At 47.3% G+C, this 19,167-nt stretch overlaps 1 protein-coding gene across 1 annotated transcript in view; it reads right to left on the bottom strand.

The window, feature by feature from the left end:
• COL5A1 (collagen type V alpha 1 chain) overlaps nt 1-19,167 on the bottom strand; it is a 151,373-nt gene that overhangs the window by 76,455 nt on the left and 55,751 nt on the right. Inside the window, exons 5-8 of the mRNA XM_084272484.1 lie at nt 7,124-7,255; nt 5,315-5,461; nt 4,942-5,190; nt 245-397 (exon numbers count right to left, since the gene is read on the bottom strand). Of these exons, the coding sequence (XP_084128610.1) occupies nt 245-397; nt 4,942-5,190; nt 5,315-5,461; nt 7,124-7,255 (681 nt within the window). The remainder of the gene's footprint in view (nt 1-244; nt 398-4,941; nt 5,191-5,314; nt 5,462-7,123; nt 7,256-19,167) is intronic.

Raw genomic sequence — 19,167 nt, 5'->3', positions numbered from 1 at the left:
ACTGGAGATCCTGGGACAAAGTCTGCAGCCAAAGGACTGCTGACACTCATGTAGGAAAGAAACAGGGCACATCTTCCTTGGGACACACCTCTACCTTGCCTTGTGCAATGCACAAGCAGGGAGGTGGGATGAACCCCAGTGAGTTGCTCCCACTGGTTTCTGTGGTGTCAAGCCCTATGCTACCATCACAAGAAGATGAACATTTTGAGTGAGGTGACCCTTGATGGAAATGGCACACTCTTACCCCTTCGTAGATGGTGTCCTGGTTAGCGGGCATGCCGGGGCCGATATCAGGAGATACCGTTCGGTCGTAATAGTTATCATAGTAATTCCCATCATATTCTTTTATTGTTTCCTCAGTGAAATCTTTATCCAGGTCATCTCCTCCTTGAGCAGCCTGGAAGCAAAAGAACAGCAACATGTCAGGCTGCAAATATCTGCAAGTCTGCATGCACTGGAAGTTTAAGGGGCAGACTGCGGGTTTTGTAAAGAGAAGCAGCTTTATAGTAATAGCTGCAAATAGAGAGCACAAGAAAAGTTAAATTATAGAGTTTTTAATGTGTCCAGTGATCTCCAAGGGTCTTCTCCATTGGCAGGTAGGAAGGATGGTAGGAATTTTTAGGTCAAAGCACACACCCTGGTTTTCCTCAAGATTTCTCTGTCAATCCCTGAAATAACACTGTGAGCGTAACAGTTTGAGAACATCAAAACAGGGCCCAAAGCAACAGCTCACAGCTACACTGAAGGTCTAAAGAAACAAGGAACTGAAGTTTCAAACTCCAAGCCCCACGCACCTCTCTCAGCCTCACCCCTGGAGATGCTGGATTATTTAGTGTACAAAGTCACACATCCAGTCGTGTATTTAAAATGTGCATCAAAACCAACGACGTGTCATAATGAGGATCCAATTGCACAGGAGGAAGTGGGGAAAAATCCAAGTTTGCTTCTACAAAACCTGTGTTATGGACCAAAACCAAGGAAATCTAGACAAGTATCAGAATTTCCTTGCTTCTCTCCACACTCCTGTGCTTTCTGCTGCCTGGCAGGCGACTGTCTCTTGGCATCCTTTACTCTGACCAGCACAGTAAAATACATCATGTGCTGATAGGGTTTTTGCTGGTGATTATTTTCCCCCCCATCCAAGTAATGACCAAAACGGTCGATAAATTGAATTATTTCCAGAGAAATAATCTCCTCACTACTATGAATTCAAAAATCACTTAAATGCCACCACCACTTCAGACCTTGTCTTGGTGCCAATGCTGCTCAGAGCCCACAAAAGTGTGAGCATCTGTATCTAAACACAGGAGGTTTTCGAGCAAGAATAAGCCTAGTGCTAAGGCAATCATCCCTCTGCCATCACATCTCCTTTTACCTCTGCAAATACCAAGCAGTCTCTGCAGAAATTACAGCTTGGCAATTACTCAGAAAGCTTGGAAAAGTTAGTATTATTTTTGCTTTGCAGCATTCAAACAGATCTAGTGCTATCACACACATCTTTTATCCTGCTTGAAATCTTTCATCTAGGTTTGCACTTGGAAACCTTAAAACTGGTTTATCTTGCTCTAAGGCTTTCAGGGGATAACGTAGCAAAGGTTTTTCAAATTGCCATATTGGACATTAATGTCAGAAACATCTGGTTTGGTATTTTGTTTAAGTTCCCCAAGTCAATTTGCATGGAAAGATAAGATACTTTGAATAACTGGGCAGAGGAGGAGGAAAGTTCTCCATGCTGAGAGATATGCAGGTGCTTTGGAAGAAAAAAACCAAAACAAAAGCCAACAAATATTCTCCTTGACAATACTGTCAGACAACCTGCATCAGCAAACAGTCCACAAAGAAAAGAGGAGGCCAAAAATAATAATTGAAAAAAATAAATCAACGTGCAAAACCCTGTGATAACAGCTTCTTTTAAATCACCTTTTAGTCTTCCCTTTTGAGAAAGCGATGTGGGTATGAAGCCCTGGTATATGCATCTGGACAAGTAAAGCAAGCTGCCTGATGAATAGCAGGCAATGAACAAAATATATCTGTCCCCAGCTCCTCTTGTTCACGGGAGTATTGCTGCCTACTAAATCTCACAACTGCTTCACTGGCATTTATCACAGAGTTATTAGCCATAATGAAACCCAAGCCCAGGAGAGCTCCCGGACTACGCCTGCCTCCAAAACCACTCACACAGGCTCCACAAAGTTTCACTTCTCTGAAACTAAATCCTCTTTTTAATTCCTGTTTTAGGCATCAGGAATGTTTTTAGGAATTGTCTTCCCAAAATAAAAAACAGGTCAACCTCAACAGTGATGGCCACATCCTGCTCTTGCAGCAGGTCTACGAAGGGATGCTAAAAACTACGACTCTGCATCCAACCAACATTACCATGTCTGATTCTAGGACTGAGCATGAGCAGTGCCAGGGCTGGCACTTCTTTTCTTTTAAAAAAGGGACAGGTAAACTTCTCCAACCACTTTAGCAGCCTGTATCTCCCACTGAAACCTTGCGAGTGCCCACACAAGTTCCTGATGCTCACTTCCATGCTGGTCCTAATGCTGCTGGGTTAAAGGATTTGGTCTCCCCAGGAGCTTGTTGCTGCAGGCATGGCACTCAGCTCCCATTCTGAGGTGTAAATCTGAAATTCATATCCTTGTGGGTATTTGTCCCTCAGGCTGGAACTTGCTGGGAGTCCTGGCTGTGTCACACTGTGTTAACCCTCACCCTGCTGCATGGGAAGCTCCGTGGATCGGTCACATTGTGTCCTTTCCTCTGTTCATCAGCTGAAACATCCCCTGGGGCAACTGGACAAAATGGAGCGACCCTCCCACCCCAGGAACGGTCAGTCTGACAGACTTCCCATCCCAACACTGTCTCTCTTGGAGTTGCTCTGGGGGATGATTTGCACTACATCCCTGTGAGATGCTTTGCTGAGAGAAGGCTGATTTCACAGAGGAAAGCTTTGCCATGTGTTTTCCCTCCCTGAACTCTCCTTCTCTTCTATTTCCCTTTCCCAACAACTAAAGTGACCCTGAAGCCTCTTATTTCCTCTTCCTTTTTTTTTTTTTAATTTTTTTTTATTCCTCTCTATTAGAAAGTCCAAGCTCAGCCAAAGATTTCTGGCTCTTTGTCAGGAAACCAAAACATTTCCCAACCACGGGTTCCCTCAGGTTGGCGCTCGCTTCCTCGATACACTGGAGCCTTTTCTGTTTCTTCTCTCTGTGTATCATTGTGGGCTGCTCAACCTCCTCCTCCACCACAGTGCTTTCTCCCTCCTTGGCCGGACTCATCCCCGCCACGCCACGAGCCCTCGGGGCAGCTGGCTCCCCTCCTGCCTCACTCCAGCTGCTCCACTCTTTGCTTGGACACGTTCCCCAACACCTTTTCATTCAAGCTTCCATGTCTGACTCCAAATACGTTGGCCAACTTTCACTGTCTCTTTTGCCACCTTCCAGCGCCTCCCAAAACCCCCTGAATTTTGACACTCCTGTAAACCAATTAGCATTTGAGCAGGAGCCACAAAACCCTGGCAAGTCCCATCCTACCTCCCATGAAGCGTTATCCCACCATCAAACTCCCCTTGGATAACAAAGAACATGCCTCATCGAGCAGGGCTATTTCCTTGCGTGATGAGCTGTGCTGCACGCAGCAGCACCACAATTTATCCCAGTCTCATCTATGGATGAGACCAATGCTCAGCTATTTAAGCACAGATATAAAAGGCCAGAACTGGGCAAGTCTTAAGGATGGAAGAGTCTCTAGTGCACCATATTTCAGTTAAAGCATATTAATAATGTAATCGCTCCAACAGAAACGTCAGCTGTGGGATCTGGCCTGATCTCATCCTGTACAGATCTGTGCACAGAGCAGAGGGGCTCTCTCAGGGTGAAGGCAGAACAGCCAAAAAACAAGGGCTCATCCCAGGGCTGAATCTTCATTTTTCTTTTCTAAATTACAAGCTGAAAACCAGGAAAATGCTATTCAGGAGGAATGACAAAATGAAAAATAATCACTGAACGTTAGGAGTTGGAAGGGACTTCAAAAGATCATCTAGTCCAACCCCCCTGCCAGAGCAGGATCACCCAGACTAAATCACACAGGAACGCATCCAGGCAGGATTTGAAAGTCTCCAGAGATTGAGACTCCACAACCTCTCTGGGCAGCCTGTCCCAGGGCTCTGTCACCCTCACAGTGAAAAAGCTTCTCCTTATATTCACATGGAACTTCCTCTGCTCCAGCTGCACCCGCTGCCCCTTCTCCTATCATTGGCCATCACTGAGCAGAGCCTGGCTCTGTCCTGCTGACTCTCACCCTTTACATATTTATAAACATTAATAAGGTCACCCTTCAGTCTCCTCTCCTCCAAGCTAAAGGGGCCCAGCTCCCTCAGCCTTTCCTCATAAGGAAGGTGTTCCACTCCCTTAATCATCTCAGTGGCCCTATGCTGTGGTCTTCCAAGGAGCTCTATGTCCTTCTTGAACTGAGAGGCCCAGAACTGGATACAATATTCCAGGTGCGGTCTCATCAGGGCAGAAGGACCTGTCTTGACTTACTAACCCCCTTAATAATATTAATAATAATAATGATGATGTCCTCCATCAAATAAACATTTTGAGGATTTAGATTAATAGCTTTGGGATAAAATGCTTTTACTTAGGACTTTAACACCAGCCCTCATTTTTATTATGGTCAGACAAGCACTTCACATGGGGAAGCACACATGTCAGTATGAACAGATTTTTCCAGGGGAATAATCCTTAACCAAATTCTAAATATCTGTTCCACACCCTGAGGTATCTGGAGTGAAAATATTTTACAAGAACCTTCCTCTTCCTGCAGCTGCCCAACCCACTACCATCTGGCCGATCACATCTCCTTTGCTCTCAGGGCTATGAAATACCAGTTGATTAAAAACACCCCAAAGTGAAAGGAATAAACATTCATCAAAATTACATCAGTCTCGTTGTAGGTGATGACGGTACTCGTGGGGAGTTCAGCTTCCACAGCGTTTTCAGTGAGTCCACCTTGGGGGTCTACTTCTTCGTTGTAGTTGACATCTTCATAGGGCAGAGGTGTGAAGTACTCTTCGTTAATGGTTTCGTAGTTGTACTCATCCACGAGAGGGTCATCCACCACCGCATCCTCCTTTGTCTGCTTGCCAGGGTCCCCTCCATCAGGTAGCGGCGTGGGGGCAGGGTAGTCCTATTGCAGAAACAAAATGCCAGAATGAGAGGAACAAGAAGAAAATCCTGCACCATCTTCCCTCTCCCCCTCCATAAAGGCACCATTCATCAAACACATCTTTGCCAGGACCCTGTATCAGTACCTCCTTGGTTTCAGGTCTCTCTCCAGCAGCCACTACAGGAGTGCTGGGCTTAGTGGTGGGTGCTTCTGGCTTTACAGATTCATCTACATCTTCATAGTAGGGGTACTCGTAGTAGTAGGTGTCACCTTCTCCCTCCCCATCAGTGTACTGCAAAAAGAAGATGAGAATTGAGAAATAAGCATGTTCCTGCCAGCCCATTTTGGCATCATTTCACATCAGCAGGGCACGCTGTGGTGCAGATGTGTGCAGCGATGTCTTTGCCTTCCTCTTGTCCATCTGACACCTTCAATGAGAGCCTGGCTCCAGGCTGTGGCTGTGATTGGAGGAGGTTCCCAATAATCTCTCAGTCCTGTGGCATGTTCTTCCCTTATCAGAGAGGATGCTATCAGAGGGGGTGGACAGCCCCTGCCACAATTTAGTGCCTCCATGATAACACAATTAAAAAAAAGAGAAAAAACACAGTATTTTTTTTTAAACCGCAGATTGTTGAGACCTCCCAGATCCCACATCTGACAGATTCACAGAGGGGACGGGACCACTTAAATCACACAGCCACTGAGAAGCAGGGATGCTATTTTTACTCATCCAACCTCACTAATAGCATCCGTGTGACTCCCCATCCACCCGCAGCCCTCAGGCAGAAGGGCTCCAAACCCACGCTATTTTCAGTGTTTTCCACAAGGCATCAGCCATTCTTCAAAAGGAAATACAAACAAAATGTTTGGTCACAGCTGGGCATGGCAAATTCCTGCTCCAGTCCATCGCTGTGACTGGCAGCAGACACCGGCGCGTGGAAGAGTTATTCTTACACGGAGCAACACAGCCCTAAGACAAGCCAGCCCTTGTTGAACTGCTGGCTCTGAAAGAGGAGTCTTATTTTCTTACTGCCACATAATTTGACCATACCAAAGTCTATTTTATTTTACTTATTGTTTCTCCAGAAGTGCTGGCAGAGCTGTTACAGCACTTCCCCAGGGCTGGGCAGCTGTGCGTCGCCTGGGAGCATCACTCTGCTTGATGTAGGTTTTGAATTGATTCCCAAAGCTCAGCTGAAGCTGATGGCATCACAGCTTCATGGGGGTTCAGCAGGATCCCACAGGTCTGGGACCAGCTGAAAGCAAGAGAATGCATGGACCAGCAAATCACACCAAGAGAGCAAACAAGATGCTGCAATGCCCAACTCCTGCTGTAAGCTGAGCCCAAAAGCTCTGATAAACATGGAAAATTCAGGTAACGCTTTCCTGGAAATCTGCCACAGCCAGACATTTCTAATTGAGCAACAGGAATAAAAAGGTATCCTGTATCAGTTGTCTCTTTTTTATCTTTTAAAAGAGCAAGTCTGAGGCTAATTCTTCATAGAAAAATACTGAGCAGAGCCACTTACATAGATGAGTTGAAAGCAGTTCTGCCCAAATGAACTTTAAATGGCAAAAACAGACAAAAATGTTCCCCCCTCCCTTAACACCCATTATTTCAAAGGCTATTGAAAAAGAACTGGTTATTCTTTTTAAAAATTCAGCAATAAAATTTAAAGTTCCTAAACAGGTATCTGCTTTGGACAGAATTCGACCTGCCAGGGATGGTCAGTATTTCCCACAGGCCTGAGCTCCAAGCAAATAATCATTTCAGTCCATGGAAAAGGGAGGAGCACAGAAAGGGAACTCCTGAGGGCAAGACCTGCAAACCCTAAACCCGGAAGGAAGCTCAGCACGTTTGCAGCCATGGCATGGAGCTGGATGCTGCTGCCCCAAAAGCATCTCCATCCCCTTTCGCCTCAGCAGGTCTCTCCAACCCATAAGAGATGCTTACGTATTCGTCCTGGTTGGGGTCCTGGGACTGGGGGGAGTCGGGGATGGCGGTGTCGCAGTCGGGGCTGTAGTGTTCACAGTAATCGTGGGCTGCTCGGGGGTCTGCCACGATCAGGAGCTGCTGGATGTCACCCTGTGGGGAAGGAAAGATGAGAGTGCCAGGGAGAGGGATGCTGCACGTGGGGCCACCAGCCTGAGACTTCAGTCAGGAGGATAAAACACCACCAAGATATGAAGAGCAGAACATTTACGTGGAGGTGAACCCTCTACTGTTCCACAGGCACATCAACTGAGATGAGCCAGGTGAAAACCCTCCAGAGCCTGGACAAGCAGCTGCTTATCTCAGGCTGCTCCATGAGGTGTGAAGCCACTGCACTTCACACCTGGTCCCAGAAGATAACCACATCTGAAGAGATGTGTGTGTGTCCCCAGGTCCAACACAACAGCGCTGGTGACCCCAGGCAAGGCAGGTGCAGTAAGGATAAAAGGGCTTTATTCCCCCCCAGATCAGCCATGTCTTGTGGACAATAAACAAACAAACTCCTTCCTGACCAGTCCCCTGCAGCTCTGCAGGGCTCTGGAGTTGCCATTCCCAGTCCAAAAAGCTGTTATTGGTCTCAAACTTCTCTGCTTCCTCCACCTGATCACTCAGTAGCTCCCTAAAGAACCACCGCACCACTTGGCTGTGATGCCAAGACCAGTTGACTCAGAAGATAGTCATATAAAACAAGACTTTACTACTTCAATTATTAGAGCTGATGTTTTAATTGGGGGGGGGGGGGGGGGGGGGAGGGGGGGGAACTTATTTAATAATAGAAAAACATGGCTAAGGCATCAGGGGAAAAAGGAAGAGAGTTAGAGCAAGACCAGGAGGATGACTTGGGCACATAATAGCAGCCAGAAGCTCTGAACACAGCCTGGCCAGCCCAGCAAACAGCCCCATGGAAAACCAAAGGATATTGTTAAAAATTACATGCCAAAACACTTGGTGCAGCCAGGGGTGCTACTGGGCCCACAGGGAGCTCAGCTTCCCATGAACACATACCCCTGACCTCAACAAGAAAAGGGCCGTTCTCTTTTTTGGCAGATATCTACAGGGAAAGTAGATTGCAAGGACAGTGTGGGCCTGGCCTCATCCTGCCCAGCTCTGAGGGCAGGGGCAGCTTATCTGCCTGGGTTTTCCCTCCATGATTGCCAGGTTATTGCATCCTTCTCTGGCAGCTCAGTGTAGTGTCTGGGCACCTCTCAGATGCTATGCAAGTTATCCTAAAACTGAGCATTGGTTTAAGCTCATTAGTTGTCATTTCCCATGAATAATCTTTACAAAATTAACAGAAAGGTCTGCAGAGTGGTTTCCAATTTTCTATTTTAACAAAGAGAAATAGTCTTTCTTTCACTTTCCTTTCTTTTATATAAATCAAGAGAGCAGTTTTGTCATCACTGTGCTGTGCCTTTTCTTTTTCAATGTAACCACCAAAACCAGGGGATGCAGTTCTGGGAAAACAGAAAATGCCAAGTTTGCATCTCACAGAACATTTCCAGGCCTGGCCACCACCTGCTAATGTGACCTGCCTGGGGAACAGGGTCATGGTGCAACCAAGGGGACAGTGCCCAGCCCTGAGCAGAGACTTGAAGTTACTTTGGAGTATTATGGGGTCATTCACACCATGGAACATCACCCCCATCTCCAAAGGTGGTTCAGAGCAACAAGGCAGGCTGTCCCTTCCTTTGTAGGTCCCTCCAGTGCAGGATGCCCAACGTGTCCAAGGTAATTTTCTTCAAGTTGATGACATGAAGATCCTTCCAGCAGCTATTTCTGCACACAGGACCCCCGCCACCCCTGCCCCTCACTGACAGCTCAGTCAAGCCACTTACACCCTTCTCTCACTTTGGTGCTTAAAGCTCCCCAGTTTTCACAGGGTTATGGGGAGTGTCCAGCACTGCTGGGATAAGCTGAAATAAACCAGCCACAAAACAGACTTGGTGCTTGTCTCCAAGAGGCAAGGAAGGAAGGCTGAAAGCTTTTACTTCCTGATAAGGTTGGATTTACACCTCAAGGAGAGCTGATAGTCTGCATCCCATAAGTGACCAGGACTATGACTGCGTTTCCTGGAGGAATAGATAAAGCAATGAAAGGCACGTTGGCTAAACACAGTGCAAGAGGTTAAGCAGAAGAGAATTTCCTAAAGCTGAAGTTACTTTTAGTCTCAGCTGATGGCAGCTCCTAAGCTGTGTGTGGGGAGAAATCCTGGCTCCATCCCACCCTGCCTCCCTGCAGCACGAGATGAGCGGAGCATCCTCTGTGTCTGATGGCTCCAGGCATTGGAAGCTCCATTGAGCAAGGAGAAGAACATGCCCCGCGAGTCCCAGGAGCCACAGAGCCAAGTCTTGGGTGCATGGCAGAAACTGCAACCTCACTCAACGGGCATGGTGTTGGCCCAGCTGTCTCTGCTGACTGGATGGGGAGGATGAACAAGGGGAGCTTCCTGCTAGCTCTGGGTTGAGAACCTAAGGAAATCAGCATGTAACTGAATAAACTTTCTTTGTGCAGGAAAGGTACCAGGAAAAAGCATGAGCTGCATCAGACAGCTCCTTCAGAGCTCACTCTACAACCATCCTTTGACATGCCTGCAATTTTTCCATTTCCTTTTCAAACCCCATCAATCCCCCCAGCCCAGCAAAGTTTACCCTTTCCTCACTGCCCCAGCAGCTGTATGCAAGCTCACAATATCAGAGGGAAAACCAACACACCTGATTTCGGAGCGATGAGCACCCCAGGGAGCATCTGAGCTCAAGTACACTGACACGGGTTGAGCAGCTCAGTGGTGGGGGAAGGAAGAGAGCTCACGGGGTTCCTAGACCATTCATCTTTGTTTCATTAACAGCAAGTGCATGGCACTGGTGGATGCCCCGTGTTAACACTTGTAAAAAGCAGACGGGAGTAAAACCTTGTTAGCGAGATTCCCAGTCAACTGACCTCATCCCTCAGCGCAAAACAATAAAATGGGCTAATTTAGCCCGTAATAAAAAGCCCCACTATTTGAACTTCACAAAAGATGCACAAAGCTCTGCTGTCAAGAGCCCCATTTCTTTGATTTAAAAAGCCGACTTTAAATAGAGCAAGCCGTGCTGGGAGGTTCGCGAGCCTTTTGTGTCCTCTCAAGTGTGTTGCCGCTAATAAATTTCACCAAGAGATAGGCTGCCCCCAGCCCCTACGCGGGCTGACAAAGACGGCCGCCAGCTCCGCTCCCTTTCCTCGCTCAAGTGTCTATTTGTTTCACTGTTGTGGTTACACAAAACACCCAAGCCTCTCTCCATCCTAGGTCAGCGTCTGCTTTTCTCAGTGAGAGCAGCGATAACGAAGACACCATTAATTTCCGTCCACCCCCCCCCCCCCCCTCCACACGCAGGAACCAGCTACCAATTTTCCAGGAAGCTTTTTTAAGACAGAGAACTTACAATTACACTAAGAGAGAGGTTTAAAGACATCACCAGCCAATTCATTGAGGTTTTTCAGACTGATTTTCAAGTAAAGAGGTGTCTTAAGTCAGGGAGCAAGTCAGCTATCACAGAATTGGGATTGGAAGGGACATCGAGAGATCATCGGGTCCAACCCCAAATGCACTGGTATTGCTCTGAAGGAGAAGTCACCAGCACGACAGACTCCAGCCACCCATGTAGATGGTAGGGTCAAGTCCTCTTGGGCACAGCTGGGCATATCTGGGCACATTGGGCTCAAAAAAGTGCTCTAGCAGCCAGGACTGTTCTTAGCAGGCAGAGGCAAGGCACTGCTGTGTTTTCCCAGTTTGACAAAAAATTTGCAGGAAAAGAAAACGTCAGATTTTTGCCTAAAAATAATCAGCATCTCATCCATCAGAAGAGCTGGGTTTTAAAAGGGGCATAAATCATATTTTGACCTTTATTCCTAGAGCTTCCAGTGAAGAGGAAGAGGCAGGACAGCACATTTATGAAAATGATTGTGAACTGCGAGGCTTTTATTTGCTCCACCAAACAGATGTAACTGCTAACTGTCAGGACCAGTAAGAATCTGTCTGACATTTATGGTAAAGCCATTTATGCCTGATGACTCATTTGCTTTATGGATTAAGTTCCATCAAGCCAGTTTTAATTCAACTCCCCAGCCAGCTCCCAGACAAGACTGGAAAAGCTCTTTCTGGAGCATTTTTTAACACTTATTCTATATGTGTGCAAAAATGTCACATCACTTCCAATGACATCAACTTCAGTAACTTGGAGAAATCGCTGCGGTTCAACTAAACAAACAGCTGGCAGGGATGAGGGGAGTGACTTCATCTGGCATTGGCAGCAGCTCCATAAATACTGAAACTCTTTGGGGCTCTCACCGCAACTCACTGATAATTAACTGCACTGTTGTTTTAGTGCGTTACCCCAGAAGTCTTAGATACTCTTAACATCCATAAGAGCAAATCCTGCCTGATGGGGTTTTTTAAACTCCTACATTTAAACTGGGTAACAACATGACCGGGATGTATGACAGTAATATGTGCACAGAAGAAAAAGATAATCTTAATTATTGGAAGAAGTTGGGACACTGCTGAGTTTCATTATGACAAATTCACTGGTTCCATAAACATAAACCCAGTCGGGTGGCTGCAGAGAGGCAGAGGTTCAGTGCACGATGGTTCTATGATCAAGCGAAAGTTCAGAGATTCCCAGCCACCAGCAAGCTTCCTAAAAACCTAATCCCTATCTCAGAGACAGCCTGCCAGCCCTCAGATGTTCCACTTGATAAATCTGTCATCAGCACTTACCCACAGACCAAGGGTCTCTGCAAAGGACACGGCGGATGCCCTGCTCCAGGGACCCAAGGGGTCCTTGTCCGCAGGAGTTGGAGAAAGAGTAGTATGGAAGAAGTCAGGGTGGAAGGTAAGCAAGGGGTGACCCAAGAGCTCACTGTGTCCCCAGCTCTTCCAGCGCAGTGAGACCGCGAATCAGAGGTGCCATAACCACTCAGAGCATCAGTTCATCCTTTGCTGTACTGGCACCATCCCAGAGTCCCTCATTTCTACAGTACTGCTCCAGAAAACAGCCAAACTGCAGCAGTGGGGTGAGGTGAAGCCTCATTACCCCCACCAGCCCCTGTATGCATGCCCTGAACCCCTCTCAATGGCCAGCCACAGACTGGAGTGATCTTACCAGACAGAGCAACCGGTACCTATAGGGCATCCTCTGGGCTTCCAAACATTTTGTGCTACAAAATGGGAAGACAATAGTTGAGGCCTGGCTCAATAAAAGAAAAGGAAAAGAAACCCTAAAGGCCTGATTCACATGCAGTCATGAGTCAGCTACAAATAGTTGGTGGTTTGGAGAAATCCAACACGGGTGTTTGCTTCCCCATCCTGCGCAGAGGGGCTGCAGGGACAGACAGGGCACCTTTGCTGCGAGACCTCTGCTATTCCCCATCTTGGGCTCCAGTTACTACAAGAATGGTGCTCTCTGGTTTTGGCACTAGACAGGAGCCTCTTCTGAGCCCTCTTTAGAAAAAACCCAGGTTTAATTAAGCAGAAGAGAGATACAAGTTTCACTAGAGGCAAATATGGCTGCAAGGAAAAGCCTCTCAAGGACTGATAACAGCTTCTCTTTCCCACTGCATCTCTGCCTGGGAGAGGAGGTACCCTCAGAGACCCTGCCCTCATGACATCAGCCCAGCCCTGTATCCCAACCCCAAAGCCAAGCCATCAGCATTTCTGATATTGAACTCACTGAACACCAAGTACAGTAATTATTTAGGCAACCCACATGCCTCCCTCCCTAACCACAGCAACAAGGAGAAAATAAACTCTTTGGCTCCAAGGCAATTAACCTCCCCAGTAATTTTCAACCTTTACATTTTATAATCCTGGGGAGGAACCCAATTTCCGATCACATGAGGATCCTTGAAAGCTTGCTGTCAGCCCCGGCTGCTGGCTTTGAAGGAGTGATGTCCCCTCCTCCACACCTCTTCCCGTTCCCTCTCCTCAACACCCAGTCCTGCTGTGATGGATGAAGAGGTGGCCAAGCAATACCATGTCATGATTCCTCCCATCCATAACCACTGGATCCTTGAGTCCAGGTTCCTTAGAAAAGAGGCTTTTTGGAGCAAGGGGCTGTATTCCATCCCTGCATGAAGGCCACAGTACACCGCTGTAGGTCCATCGGGGTTATATCGCAACACAAGTGACACGCAGTTTAGCAATAGCTCCTGACTAGCAGGGAAGGACAAGCGATTCTCCAGGAGGAGAACAAAAGCCAGATGGTTTTGCTAATTCTGGAAAGCTCTCCTGAAGAAGCTGTCGCTCTGCCAATACCCAAATACCAGCCGAGGACTCAAGTCATTAGCAGAGCAGGAGACACTAACACGAGGTTCATTTCCAGGCAGCTACTTCCCTCCACACCTCCTCCCCACCCAGCCTCAGTTCTCATAACCAGGCAATATAAATAACACCCGACCCTAATGTAAACACTCCCCAAGCAGCAGCCACAGCCACCAGCGCAACACCGAGCACCCTCCGCACTTGCTGGAGCAAACGTGAAGCCGGAGCTTATCCTTTTTTGTTTAAGCGACAACGCAGAGCTAATTCCCAAAGACAACACACAAAGTATCCATCAGTGGTATGGATTATTTACACTATGGCACTTTGCAGGCGACAGGCAGACCCCGTCCACCGTTCCAGTTTCTGATTCGTAAAGGGCGAAAGGTTTTTTTTTGCCTTCCCGAATGACTGAGTTTGTCAAAGCCATTAATTGTTAATCATTCTTCCCGCTGCTTTCCCTGAATCCTCACCCAACCCTGGCAGCCCAGAACCCCTTCACCCTCCCCAGTCCCGTGCAACCTCGCCACATCACTCTTCCCTCAGTCCGATGCTACCCCCCTCCTCCTAACCATCACGTCCTGCCCGAGAGCTTCCTGTGTAGGGACCGGCTGTGCCCTGAAATGAACAGTAAAGGGAGAAGATGAAAAAACCTGACCAAGCTCAAATAGCCATTTAATGATGGGGCAAGAGCCCAAGTCCAGCTCCAGATTCACCACCCGGACCACACAGTCCCACCCTCCCTGCCCCAGCTCCCCATCCCTTCACTGCCAACGCCGATTCATTCCCAGGCACTTCGCCTAATTGAAACCTCCATCCTTTCAGAGAGACATCTAATCACCAGTTTAAAGATCCCAAAAAGCTCTGGGGCTGCTTTATGCTTTGAGGTAATTGTACTTCACCTTATACAACCTTGACCCTAACTGACTGTGAGGGGGGCTGCAGAGCCCGGATGGAGTGCTACGTGCTCACTGCAGTTTGTCACCCCATGGTTCCCACCATAAGCCATAAATGAGCATTACTTCCAGTGGGCGACGTGTCTTTCCGAGCTGAATGATGATGCCTAGACCTCAGAGGACAGGTTTTGTTCAAAAATTTACCAAATGGGTGGAAAAACCCAGATCAGGCAGATTAGCAACCTGTCATTTAATTAGGATCCAGGAACTTAGGGGACATGGGGCGGAGAGAAAAACAATCCTTAAGAAAGAGGCAGCTTGGAGAACAGGTGGCACTGGCAAAAGCACAAAAGGCATCAAGTCTACAAAGTATTTACTGCAAGGCTATTGGAGCAATGCATTTCTCCAGGGTTTTTTGTTTCAGAGCTGGAAAAGCCACAGTAGGTACAGCCCAGCATCCCTCAGCAGGACCAGCAGAGCTGGGCTGCATGAGTGGCACAGCAGCTGGTAGCAAGGTGGGATTTTCTCCAGCAAACAGAAAAATTTAAGCTGGAAAAAAAGAAGGAAATCAAAAACCCAACCTGAAAAATATCTGAAGATAGACACGGCCAACAGAGCAGAAATTGGATGGCATTTTGAAACTCTTGTCCTTCTAATGCCAATAGAGAGGCTCCTGCAGGAGCATCCCGGGTCAGGCACTGCAGAGCAGGAGGCAGCATCCGTCCCACGCACGTACCAGGGGATGCGTCCAGCTTTCCCTTGACTCATGTCTGGTGCTGCAAACCACCAGACATCGGCTGCGTGCTCCACGGGCTGCTCTGCAAATCCAGCAAGTACTTTTAATAACTCTCACAGCTAATTGCACAAGGGAGCAGGACCTACCCAGAGGAGAGATGACTCCTTGGCTTCTGTTTATCCTCACGCCTCACAGCCCTGTAACAGGCAGCCTTACATCAGCTACTGCTAACGTGGTGGCATCACCCTCACATACTGCTGTCCTTTGGAATGGAATATGTACAAGCTTTGGTTTTTCCCTGCAACTCCAAGCTCCCTGCTACCCCAGGTCCCCCTTAAAAAAACAGTGGTGGGACCTGCATCCTGCTCTTGATTTATCTACATTCCCCCTCTTCTGAGGGAGCACAGACACCGTAATTCTTCTGATGGGATGGGGAAGGGATGGATGGCCAGGGCATGGCAGCAGCCGAGCAGCAGGGACTGCAGGAAAGGAAAAGGCAGCCAAGATGTCTCAAAAAAATAAATAATTAATAAAATAAAGCAAATACAAAGTCCTGCTAAAAACCCCCAGAGAGGCAGATATCTATATATCAACAACCACCAGGCTCCACTAGCTATTTTTATCTATTTCTGTCCGTTAAACAATATCTGATAGGATTTTTGGGTGTGAAACAATCGGATACAGAAAGCAGGCTGGGATTGAACAGCTTCCCCTACGCAGCAGCCTGAGCCTGGAAGGACGGACAGACAGGGAGAGGGCTTGTGTAGACTGGTGTGACAAAAGCCTGCTTTATATTCCCTCCTTCTCTAGAGCCCGGCCAAGCGCTGTGGTAACACAGGGAAGAATAACATGAGAGGTTTCTGTAGCTATGTTGCAAAGAAGGGAAAATAATAGCACACAGCTCAGGCTGTTAAAGGCAAAAAAAGAAAGACACCCCCCACTCGACAGTTCCACCACTTCACCCCCATAAAGAGAGGACATTACTCTCAAATTTCATTTTGCTATTGTAAAGTCAGTCTTTATATTTGCAAAATGAGCATTTTTTAAACCGTTTTTTAAAAATATATATATATTTTAAACTGAGTTTTGGGCAGATGTCTGTCACCACCACCACCCGCCCCCCACCCCCCCCAGCAGATGAGAACCATATGTGAAGAACAAGGATTCCAAACCACACATTTTTATTAAGCTGCATGACTTCTAGTTCAAATTTCATCACGCTGAAGTAAATATTTTCCCCTCTGAAGTAGCAGCTGCACTTTAGGTTCTCTGTAAGAGATGTTGCACACACACACACACGTGCACACAGGTGCCCCTGCACGCGTGTCCCGTGCTTGCTGACAAACTCGATGGATGCCAATGTGAGACCAGATGGCTGGAGAGGATTTTCCAATTTTTCCCTTTAAAACCAGCCTGTCTGGGCACACACAGTTTAAAAAAATAACCTGAAAGTGTGGCAAAGCTTCAGAAATACCACATGTAAGGTCACGTACCCTAAATCTATCACTCTGCACAGCCATATTAGCGAACAGTCTTTAGTTATTACCCAGGAACATGATAGCTTTCCCAAATACTTCCACCTCACATGATGCATGAGTGACAGGGATGCTGTCCCCCACTCCCACCTGCACGCTTCTCTAAGCTCAAAACGCACCCATGGCACTTGCATTCGTGCTGTGCACATTCGTGCTGCGGACCTCAGCACAGATATTTAAGTGTGACATCTACAGGCACAGATGTTAAGTGCTGCTGACAAACTCCTACACTGATAAGAGGAGGAAAACAACCAGTTTTAGACAGTTTTGAGAGACTGACTTCCTAATGAGTTAGTTCCCACTTCGGGAGGGACACGTGCCCTGCTGAAGCCTGACATGTCCCCAGCAGCTTTGCTGAAGCCTGGGCTTAATCCTAAACCCAGGCCTCCTCCTGCAAAAGCTGGGACACATCAAATGCAGCTCTCACCGGGTGTTTACAGAGCACCTGAGCATCACCTCCAGCATCGAGCAGGTGTTTTGCCCTGGAGCACTGACCACTCACCATGTCCCTGAGGACAGACCCCAGCACAGCCAGCACAGCCTCCAGAGAGGAGCTGGAGTCTCCTGACTCACTGGGACCAAGTCACCAAAGGACCCAGAGGTTCTTGCAGCAATGAGATGGAAACCTTGTAATGTGATCTATGCAGACCATGCTACTAACCAGGCTTGAGTGGAAGAAAACTCCTCTGCTGGTTTATTTTTGAGTTGCTGGGCAAAGGTGTTCCTTCTATTTCAGGGGAAGAATTAAAACAAGTGTAAAATAACCTGACTGCAGAAAACCTTTCTAAAGTGACTCAATTTTCTTTGGCTGCTCCAATACTCCCATGAACATGGTAAATAGTCTGACTCTTTTCCCCCTCTCCAGTTTTGCCTGAAAAATAGGAAACCTGATTCTGAAAAGAGCTGGAATGAGAGAAAAGCAGGTTCAGACTCCACATGTAGGGCCAGCTTGGCAGAAGGACTTGGCACACTTGCACCATCTCCTAGGGAACGTGAGATGTTAAGGTCAGACCTGGTGTAGGTCCTTAGCAGACCTGGTCTCTGCATTCTCCTTGTGTGGGATCTAAAATGTCACCTTCGTTTGGCAAGACCCAGTTCTTGCATTTTTGCCAGCACAAGGAGCTACAGCAGAACTGGGTTCCTACCAAGTTCCTACCTAGAGGAAATACTTGGAGTAGAGCTGTATGCATAGCAGGCACCCTTCAACAGAGAGACAACCTGGCACTCAGGTAACTAAATATCCATCTCTCCTGTGTAGACCAGAAACTGCAGACAGAGTTATTTAATTTGAAGGTTTAAACTAGCACACGAGGAAGAGTTCTCCTCTAACGAATTCATTAGGACAGCGGTGCATTTTTTGGGCTGGGTTTCCCTGAAAGCAAGCCATGAGAGATCCACAGGTGTGTCCATCTGTCTCTGTAACTCTTCCATCGGATAGCTGATTTCAATCACTTCTGACAGAGGAAAAAAGCTCAAGATACTTAAAACTCCTATAAATATCATGGAAAGAGACAGCCAGGTAGGAGAAAAGCATTGTACAGGTTCACTGTCTGAGGGGATGTTTTGCAGCTTGAGTTCACATCTGATCAGACAGACATCTCTCTGATGTTCCTACCACAGGGAAAGCTCTAAGCAACCACGAGACACAAATTAGAAGGCATCTAGACCTGCCTAATCTCAAGGCATCTCTGAGGTTCCCAGTTCCAACAGCTGGAAAAAGAGGAGCTGAAGCACCACAAAATAAGCAGTTGTTCTTGTGTTTCTGCCTATGCATGGAAAACACCCTTCTCTCAATTTTGCAGAAGAATGGAGAAGAAAACCAAGCATCTCCAGGTCTCACAGCGAGCGAGCTCCCCCCACAGCTCTCAGGAGAACAGCATGGGACACAATAGAGCCCAAGAGACTGTAGCTACCTGTTATCAAGATGCCAGCCGTGCTCAGGCTGGCACTGCCACCCAGGCAACCTCAGCTAGGCTTACCTCATCTCAAAGGCTCATCCTTCTGCATGACAGCCTTGTAATCATTACTGTCTCTCCAGCAAACACGCTGGGATCAAACCCTTGGAGTTATTTTTTTCCCTGACATGACCACGCAGCAGCTTGCCACTCTGTGATTTCTGCCTTCAAACTCTTCATTTGGTAACTTAAAATCAGCATTTATGTCATACTTCCCACAAATTACAGTGTTGATCCCTAAAAATAGAGGCCCCACAATCCCCATGTGCTCTGCTGTCACTGTCTTTACATCCAGCCCAAACACAACCTTTATAGCATGGTCACTAAACAGTTGTTGGGACTGGGGTTTCTTCCCCCCCCCCCCTTCCAGATTACAATTGCAGGATACCTTTGAAAGGAACACTTTAAACTGCTCAAAAATCACATTGCTAAGGTCTCAGGTATTCCTAAACAGAGGCACCCACCACGTGTTTACAGTTAATGCCACCTGCTAAGAGTGACATTGTAGAAACAGATTATTCAACCCCCCAAGATCTATCTATCAGATACCTACCCAGCATTTAAACAGTCTTCTCTTTCCTTTTAACCTAT

This window comes from Gallinula chloropus (genome assembly GCF_964237585.1).
Source record: "Gallinula chloropus genome assembly, chromosome: 18".
NCBI classification, from domain to species: domain Eukaryota; kingdom Metazoa; phylum Chordata; class Aves; order Gruiformes; family Rallidae; genus Gallinula; species Gallinula chloropus.
This window is presented reverse-complemented; position numbering and strand designations above follow the sequence as displayed.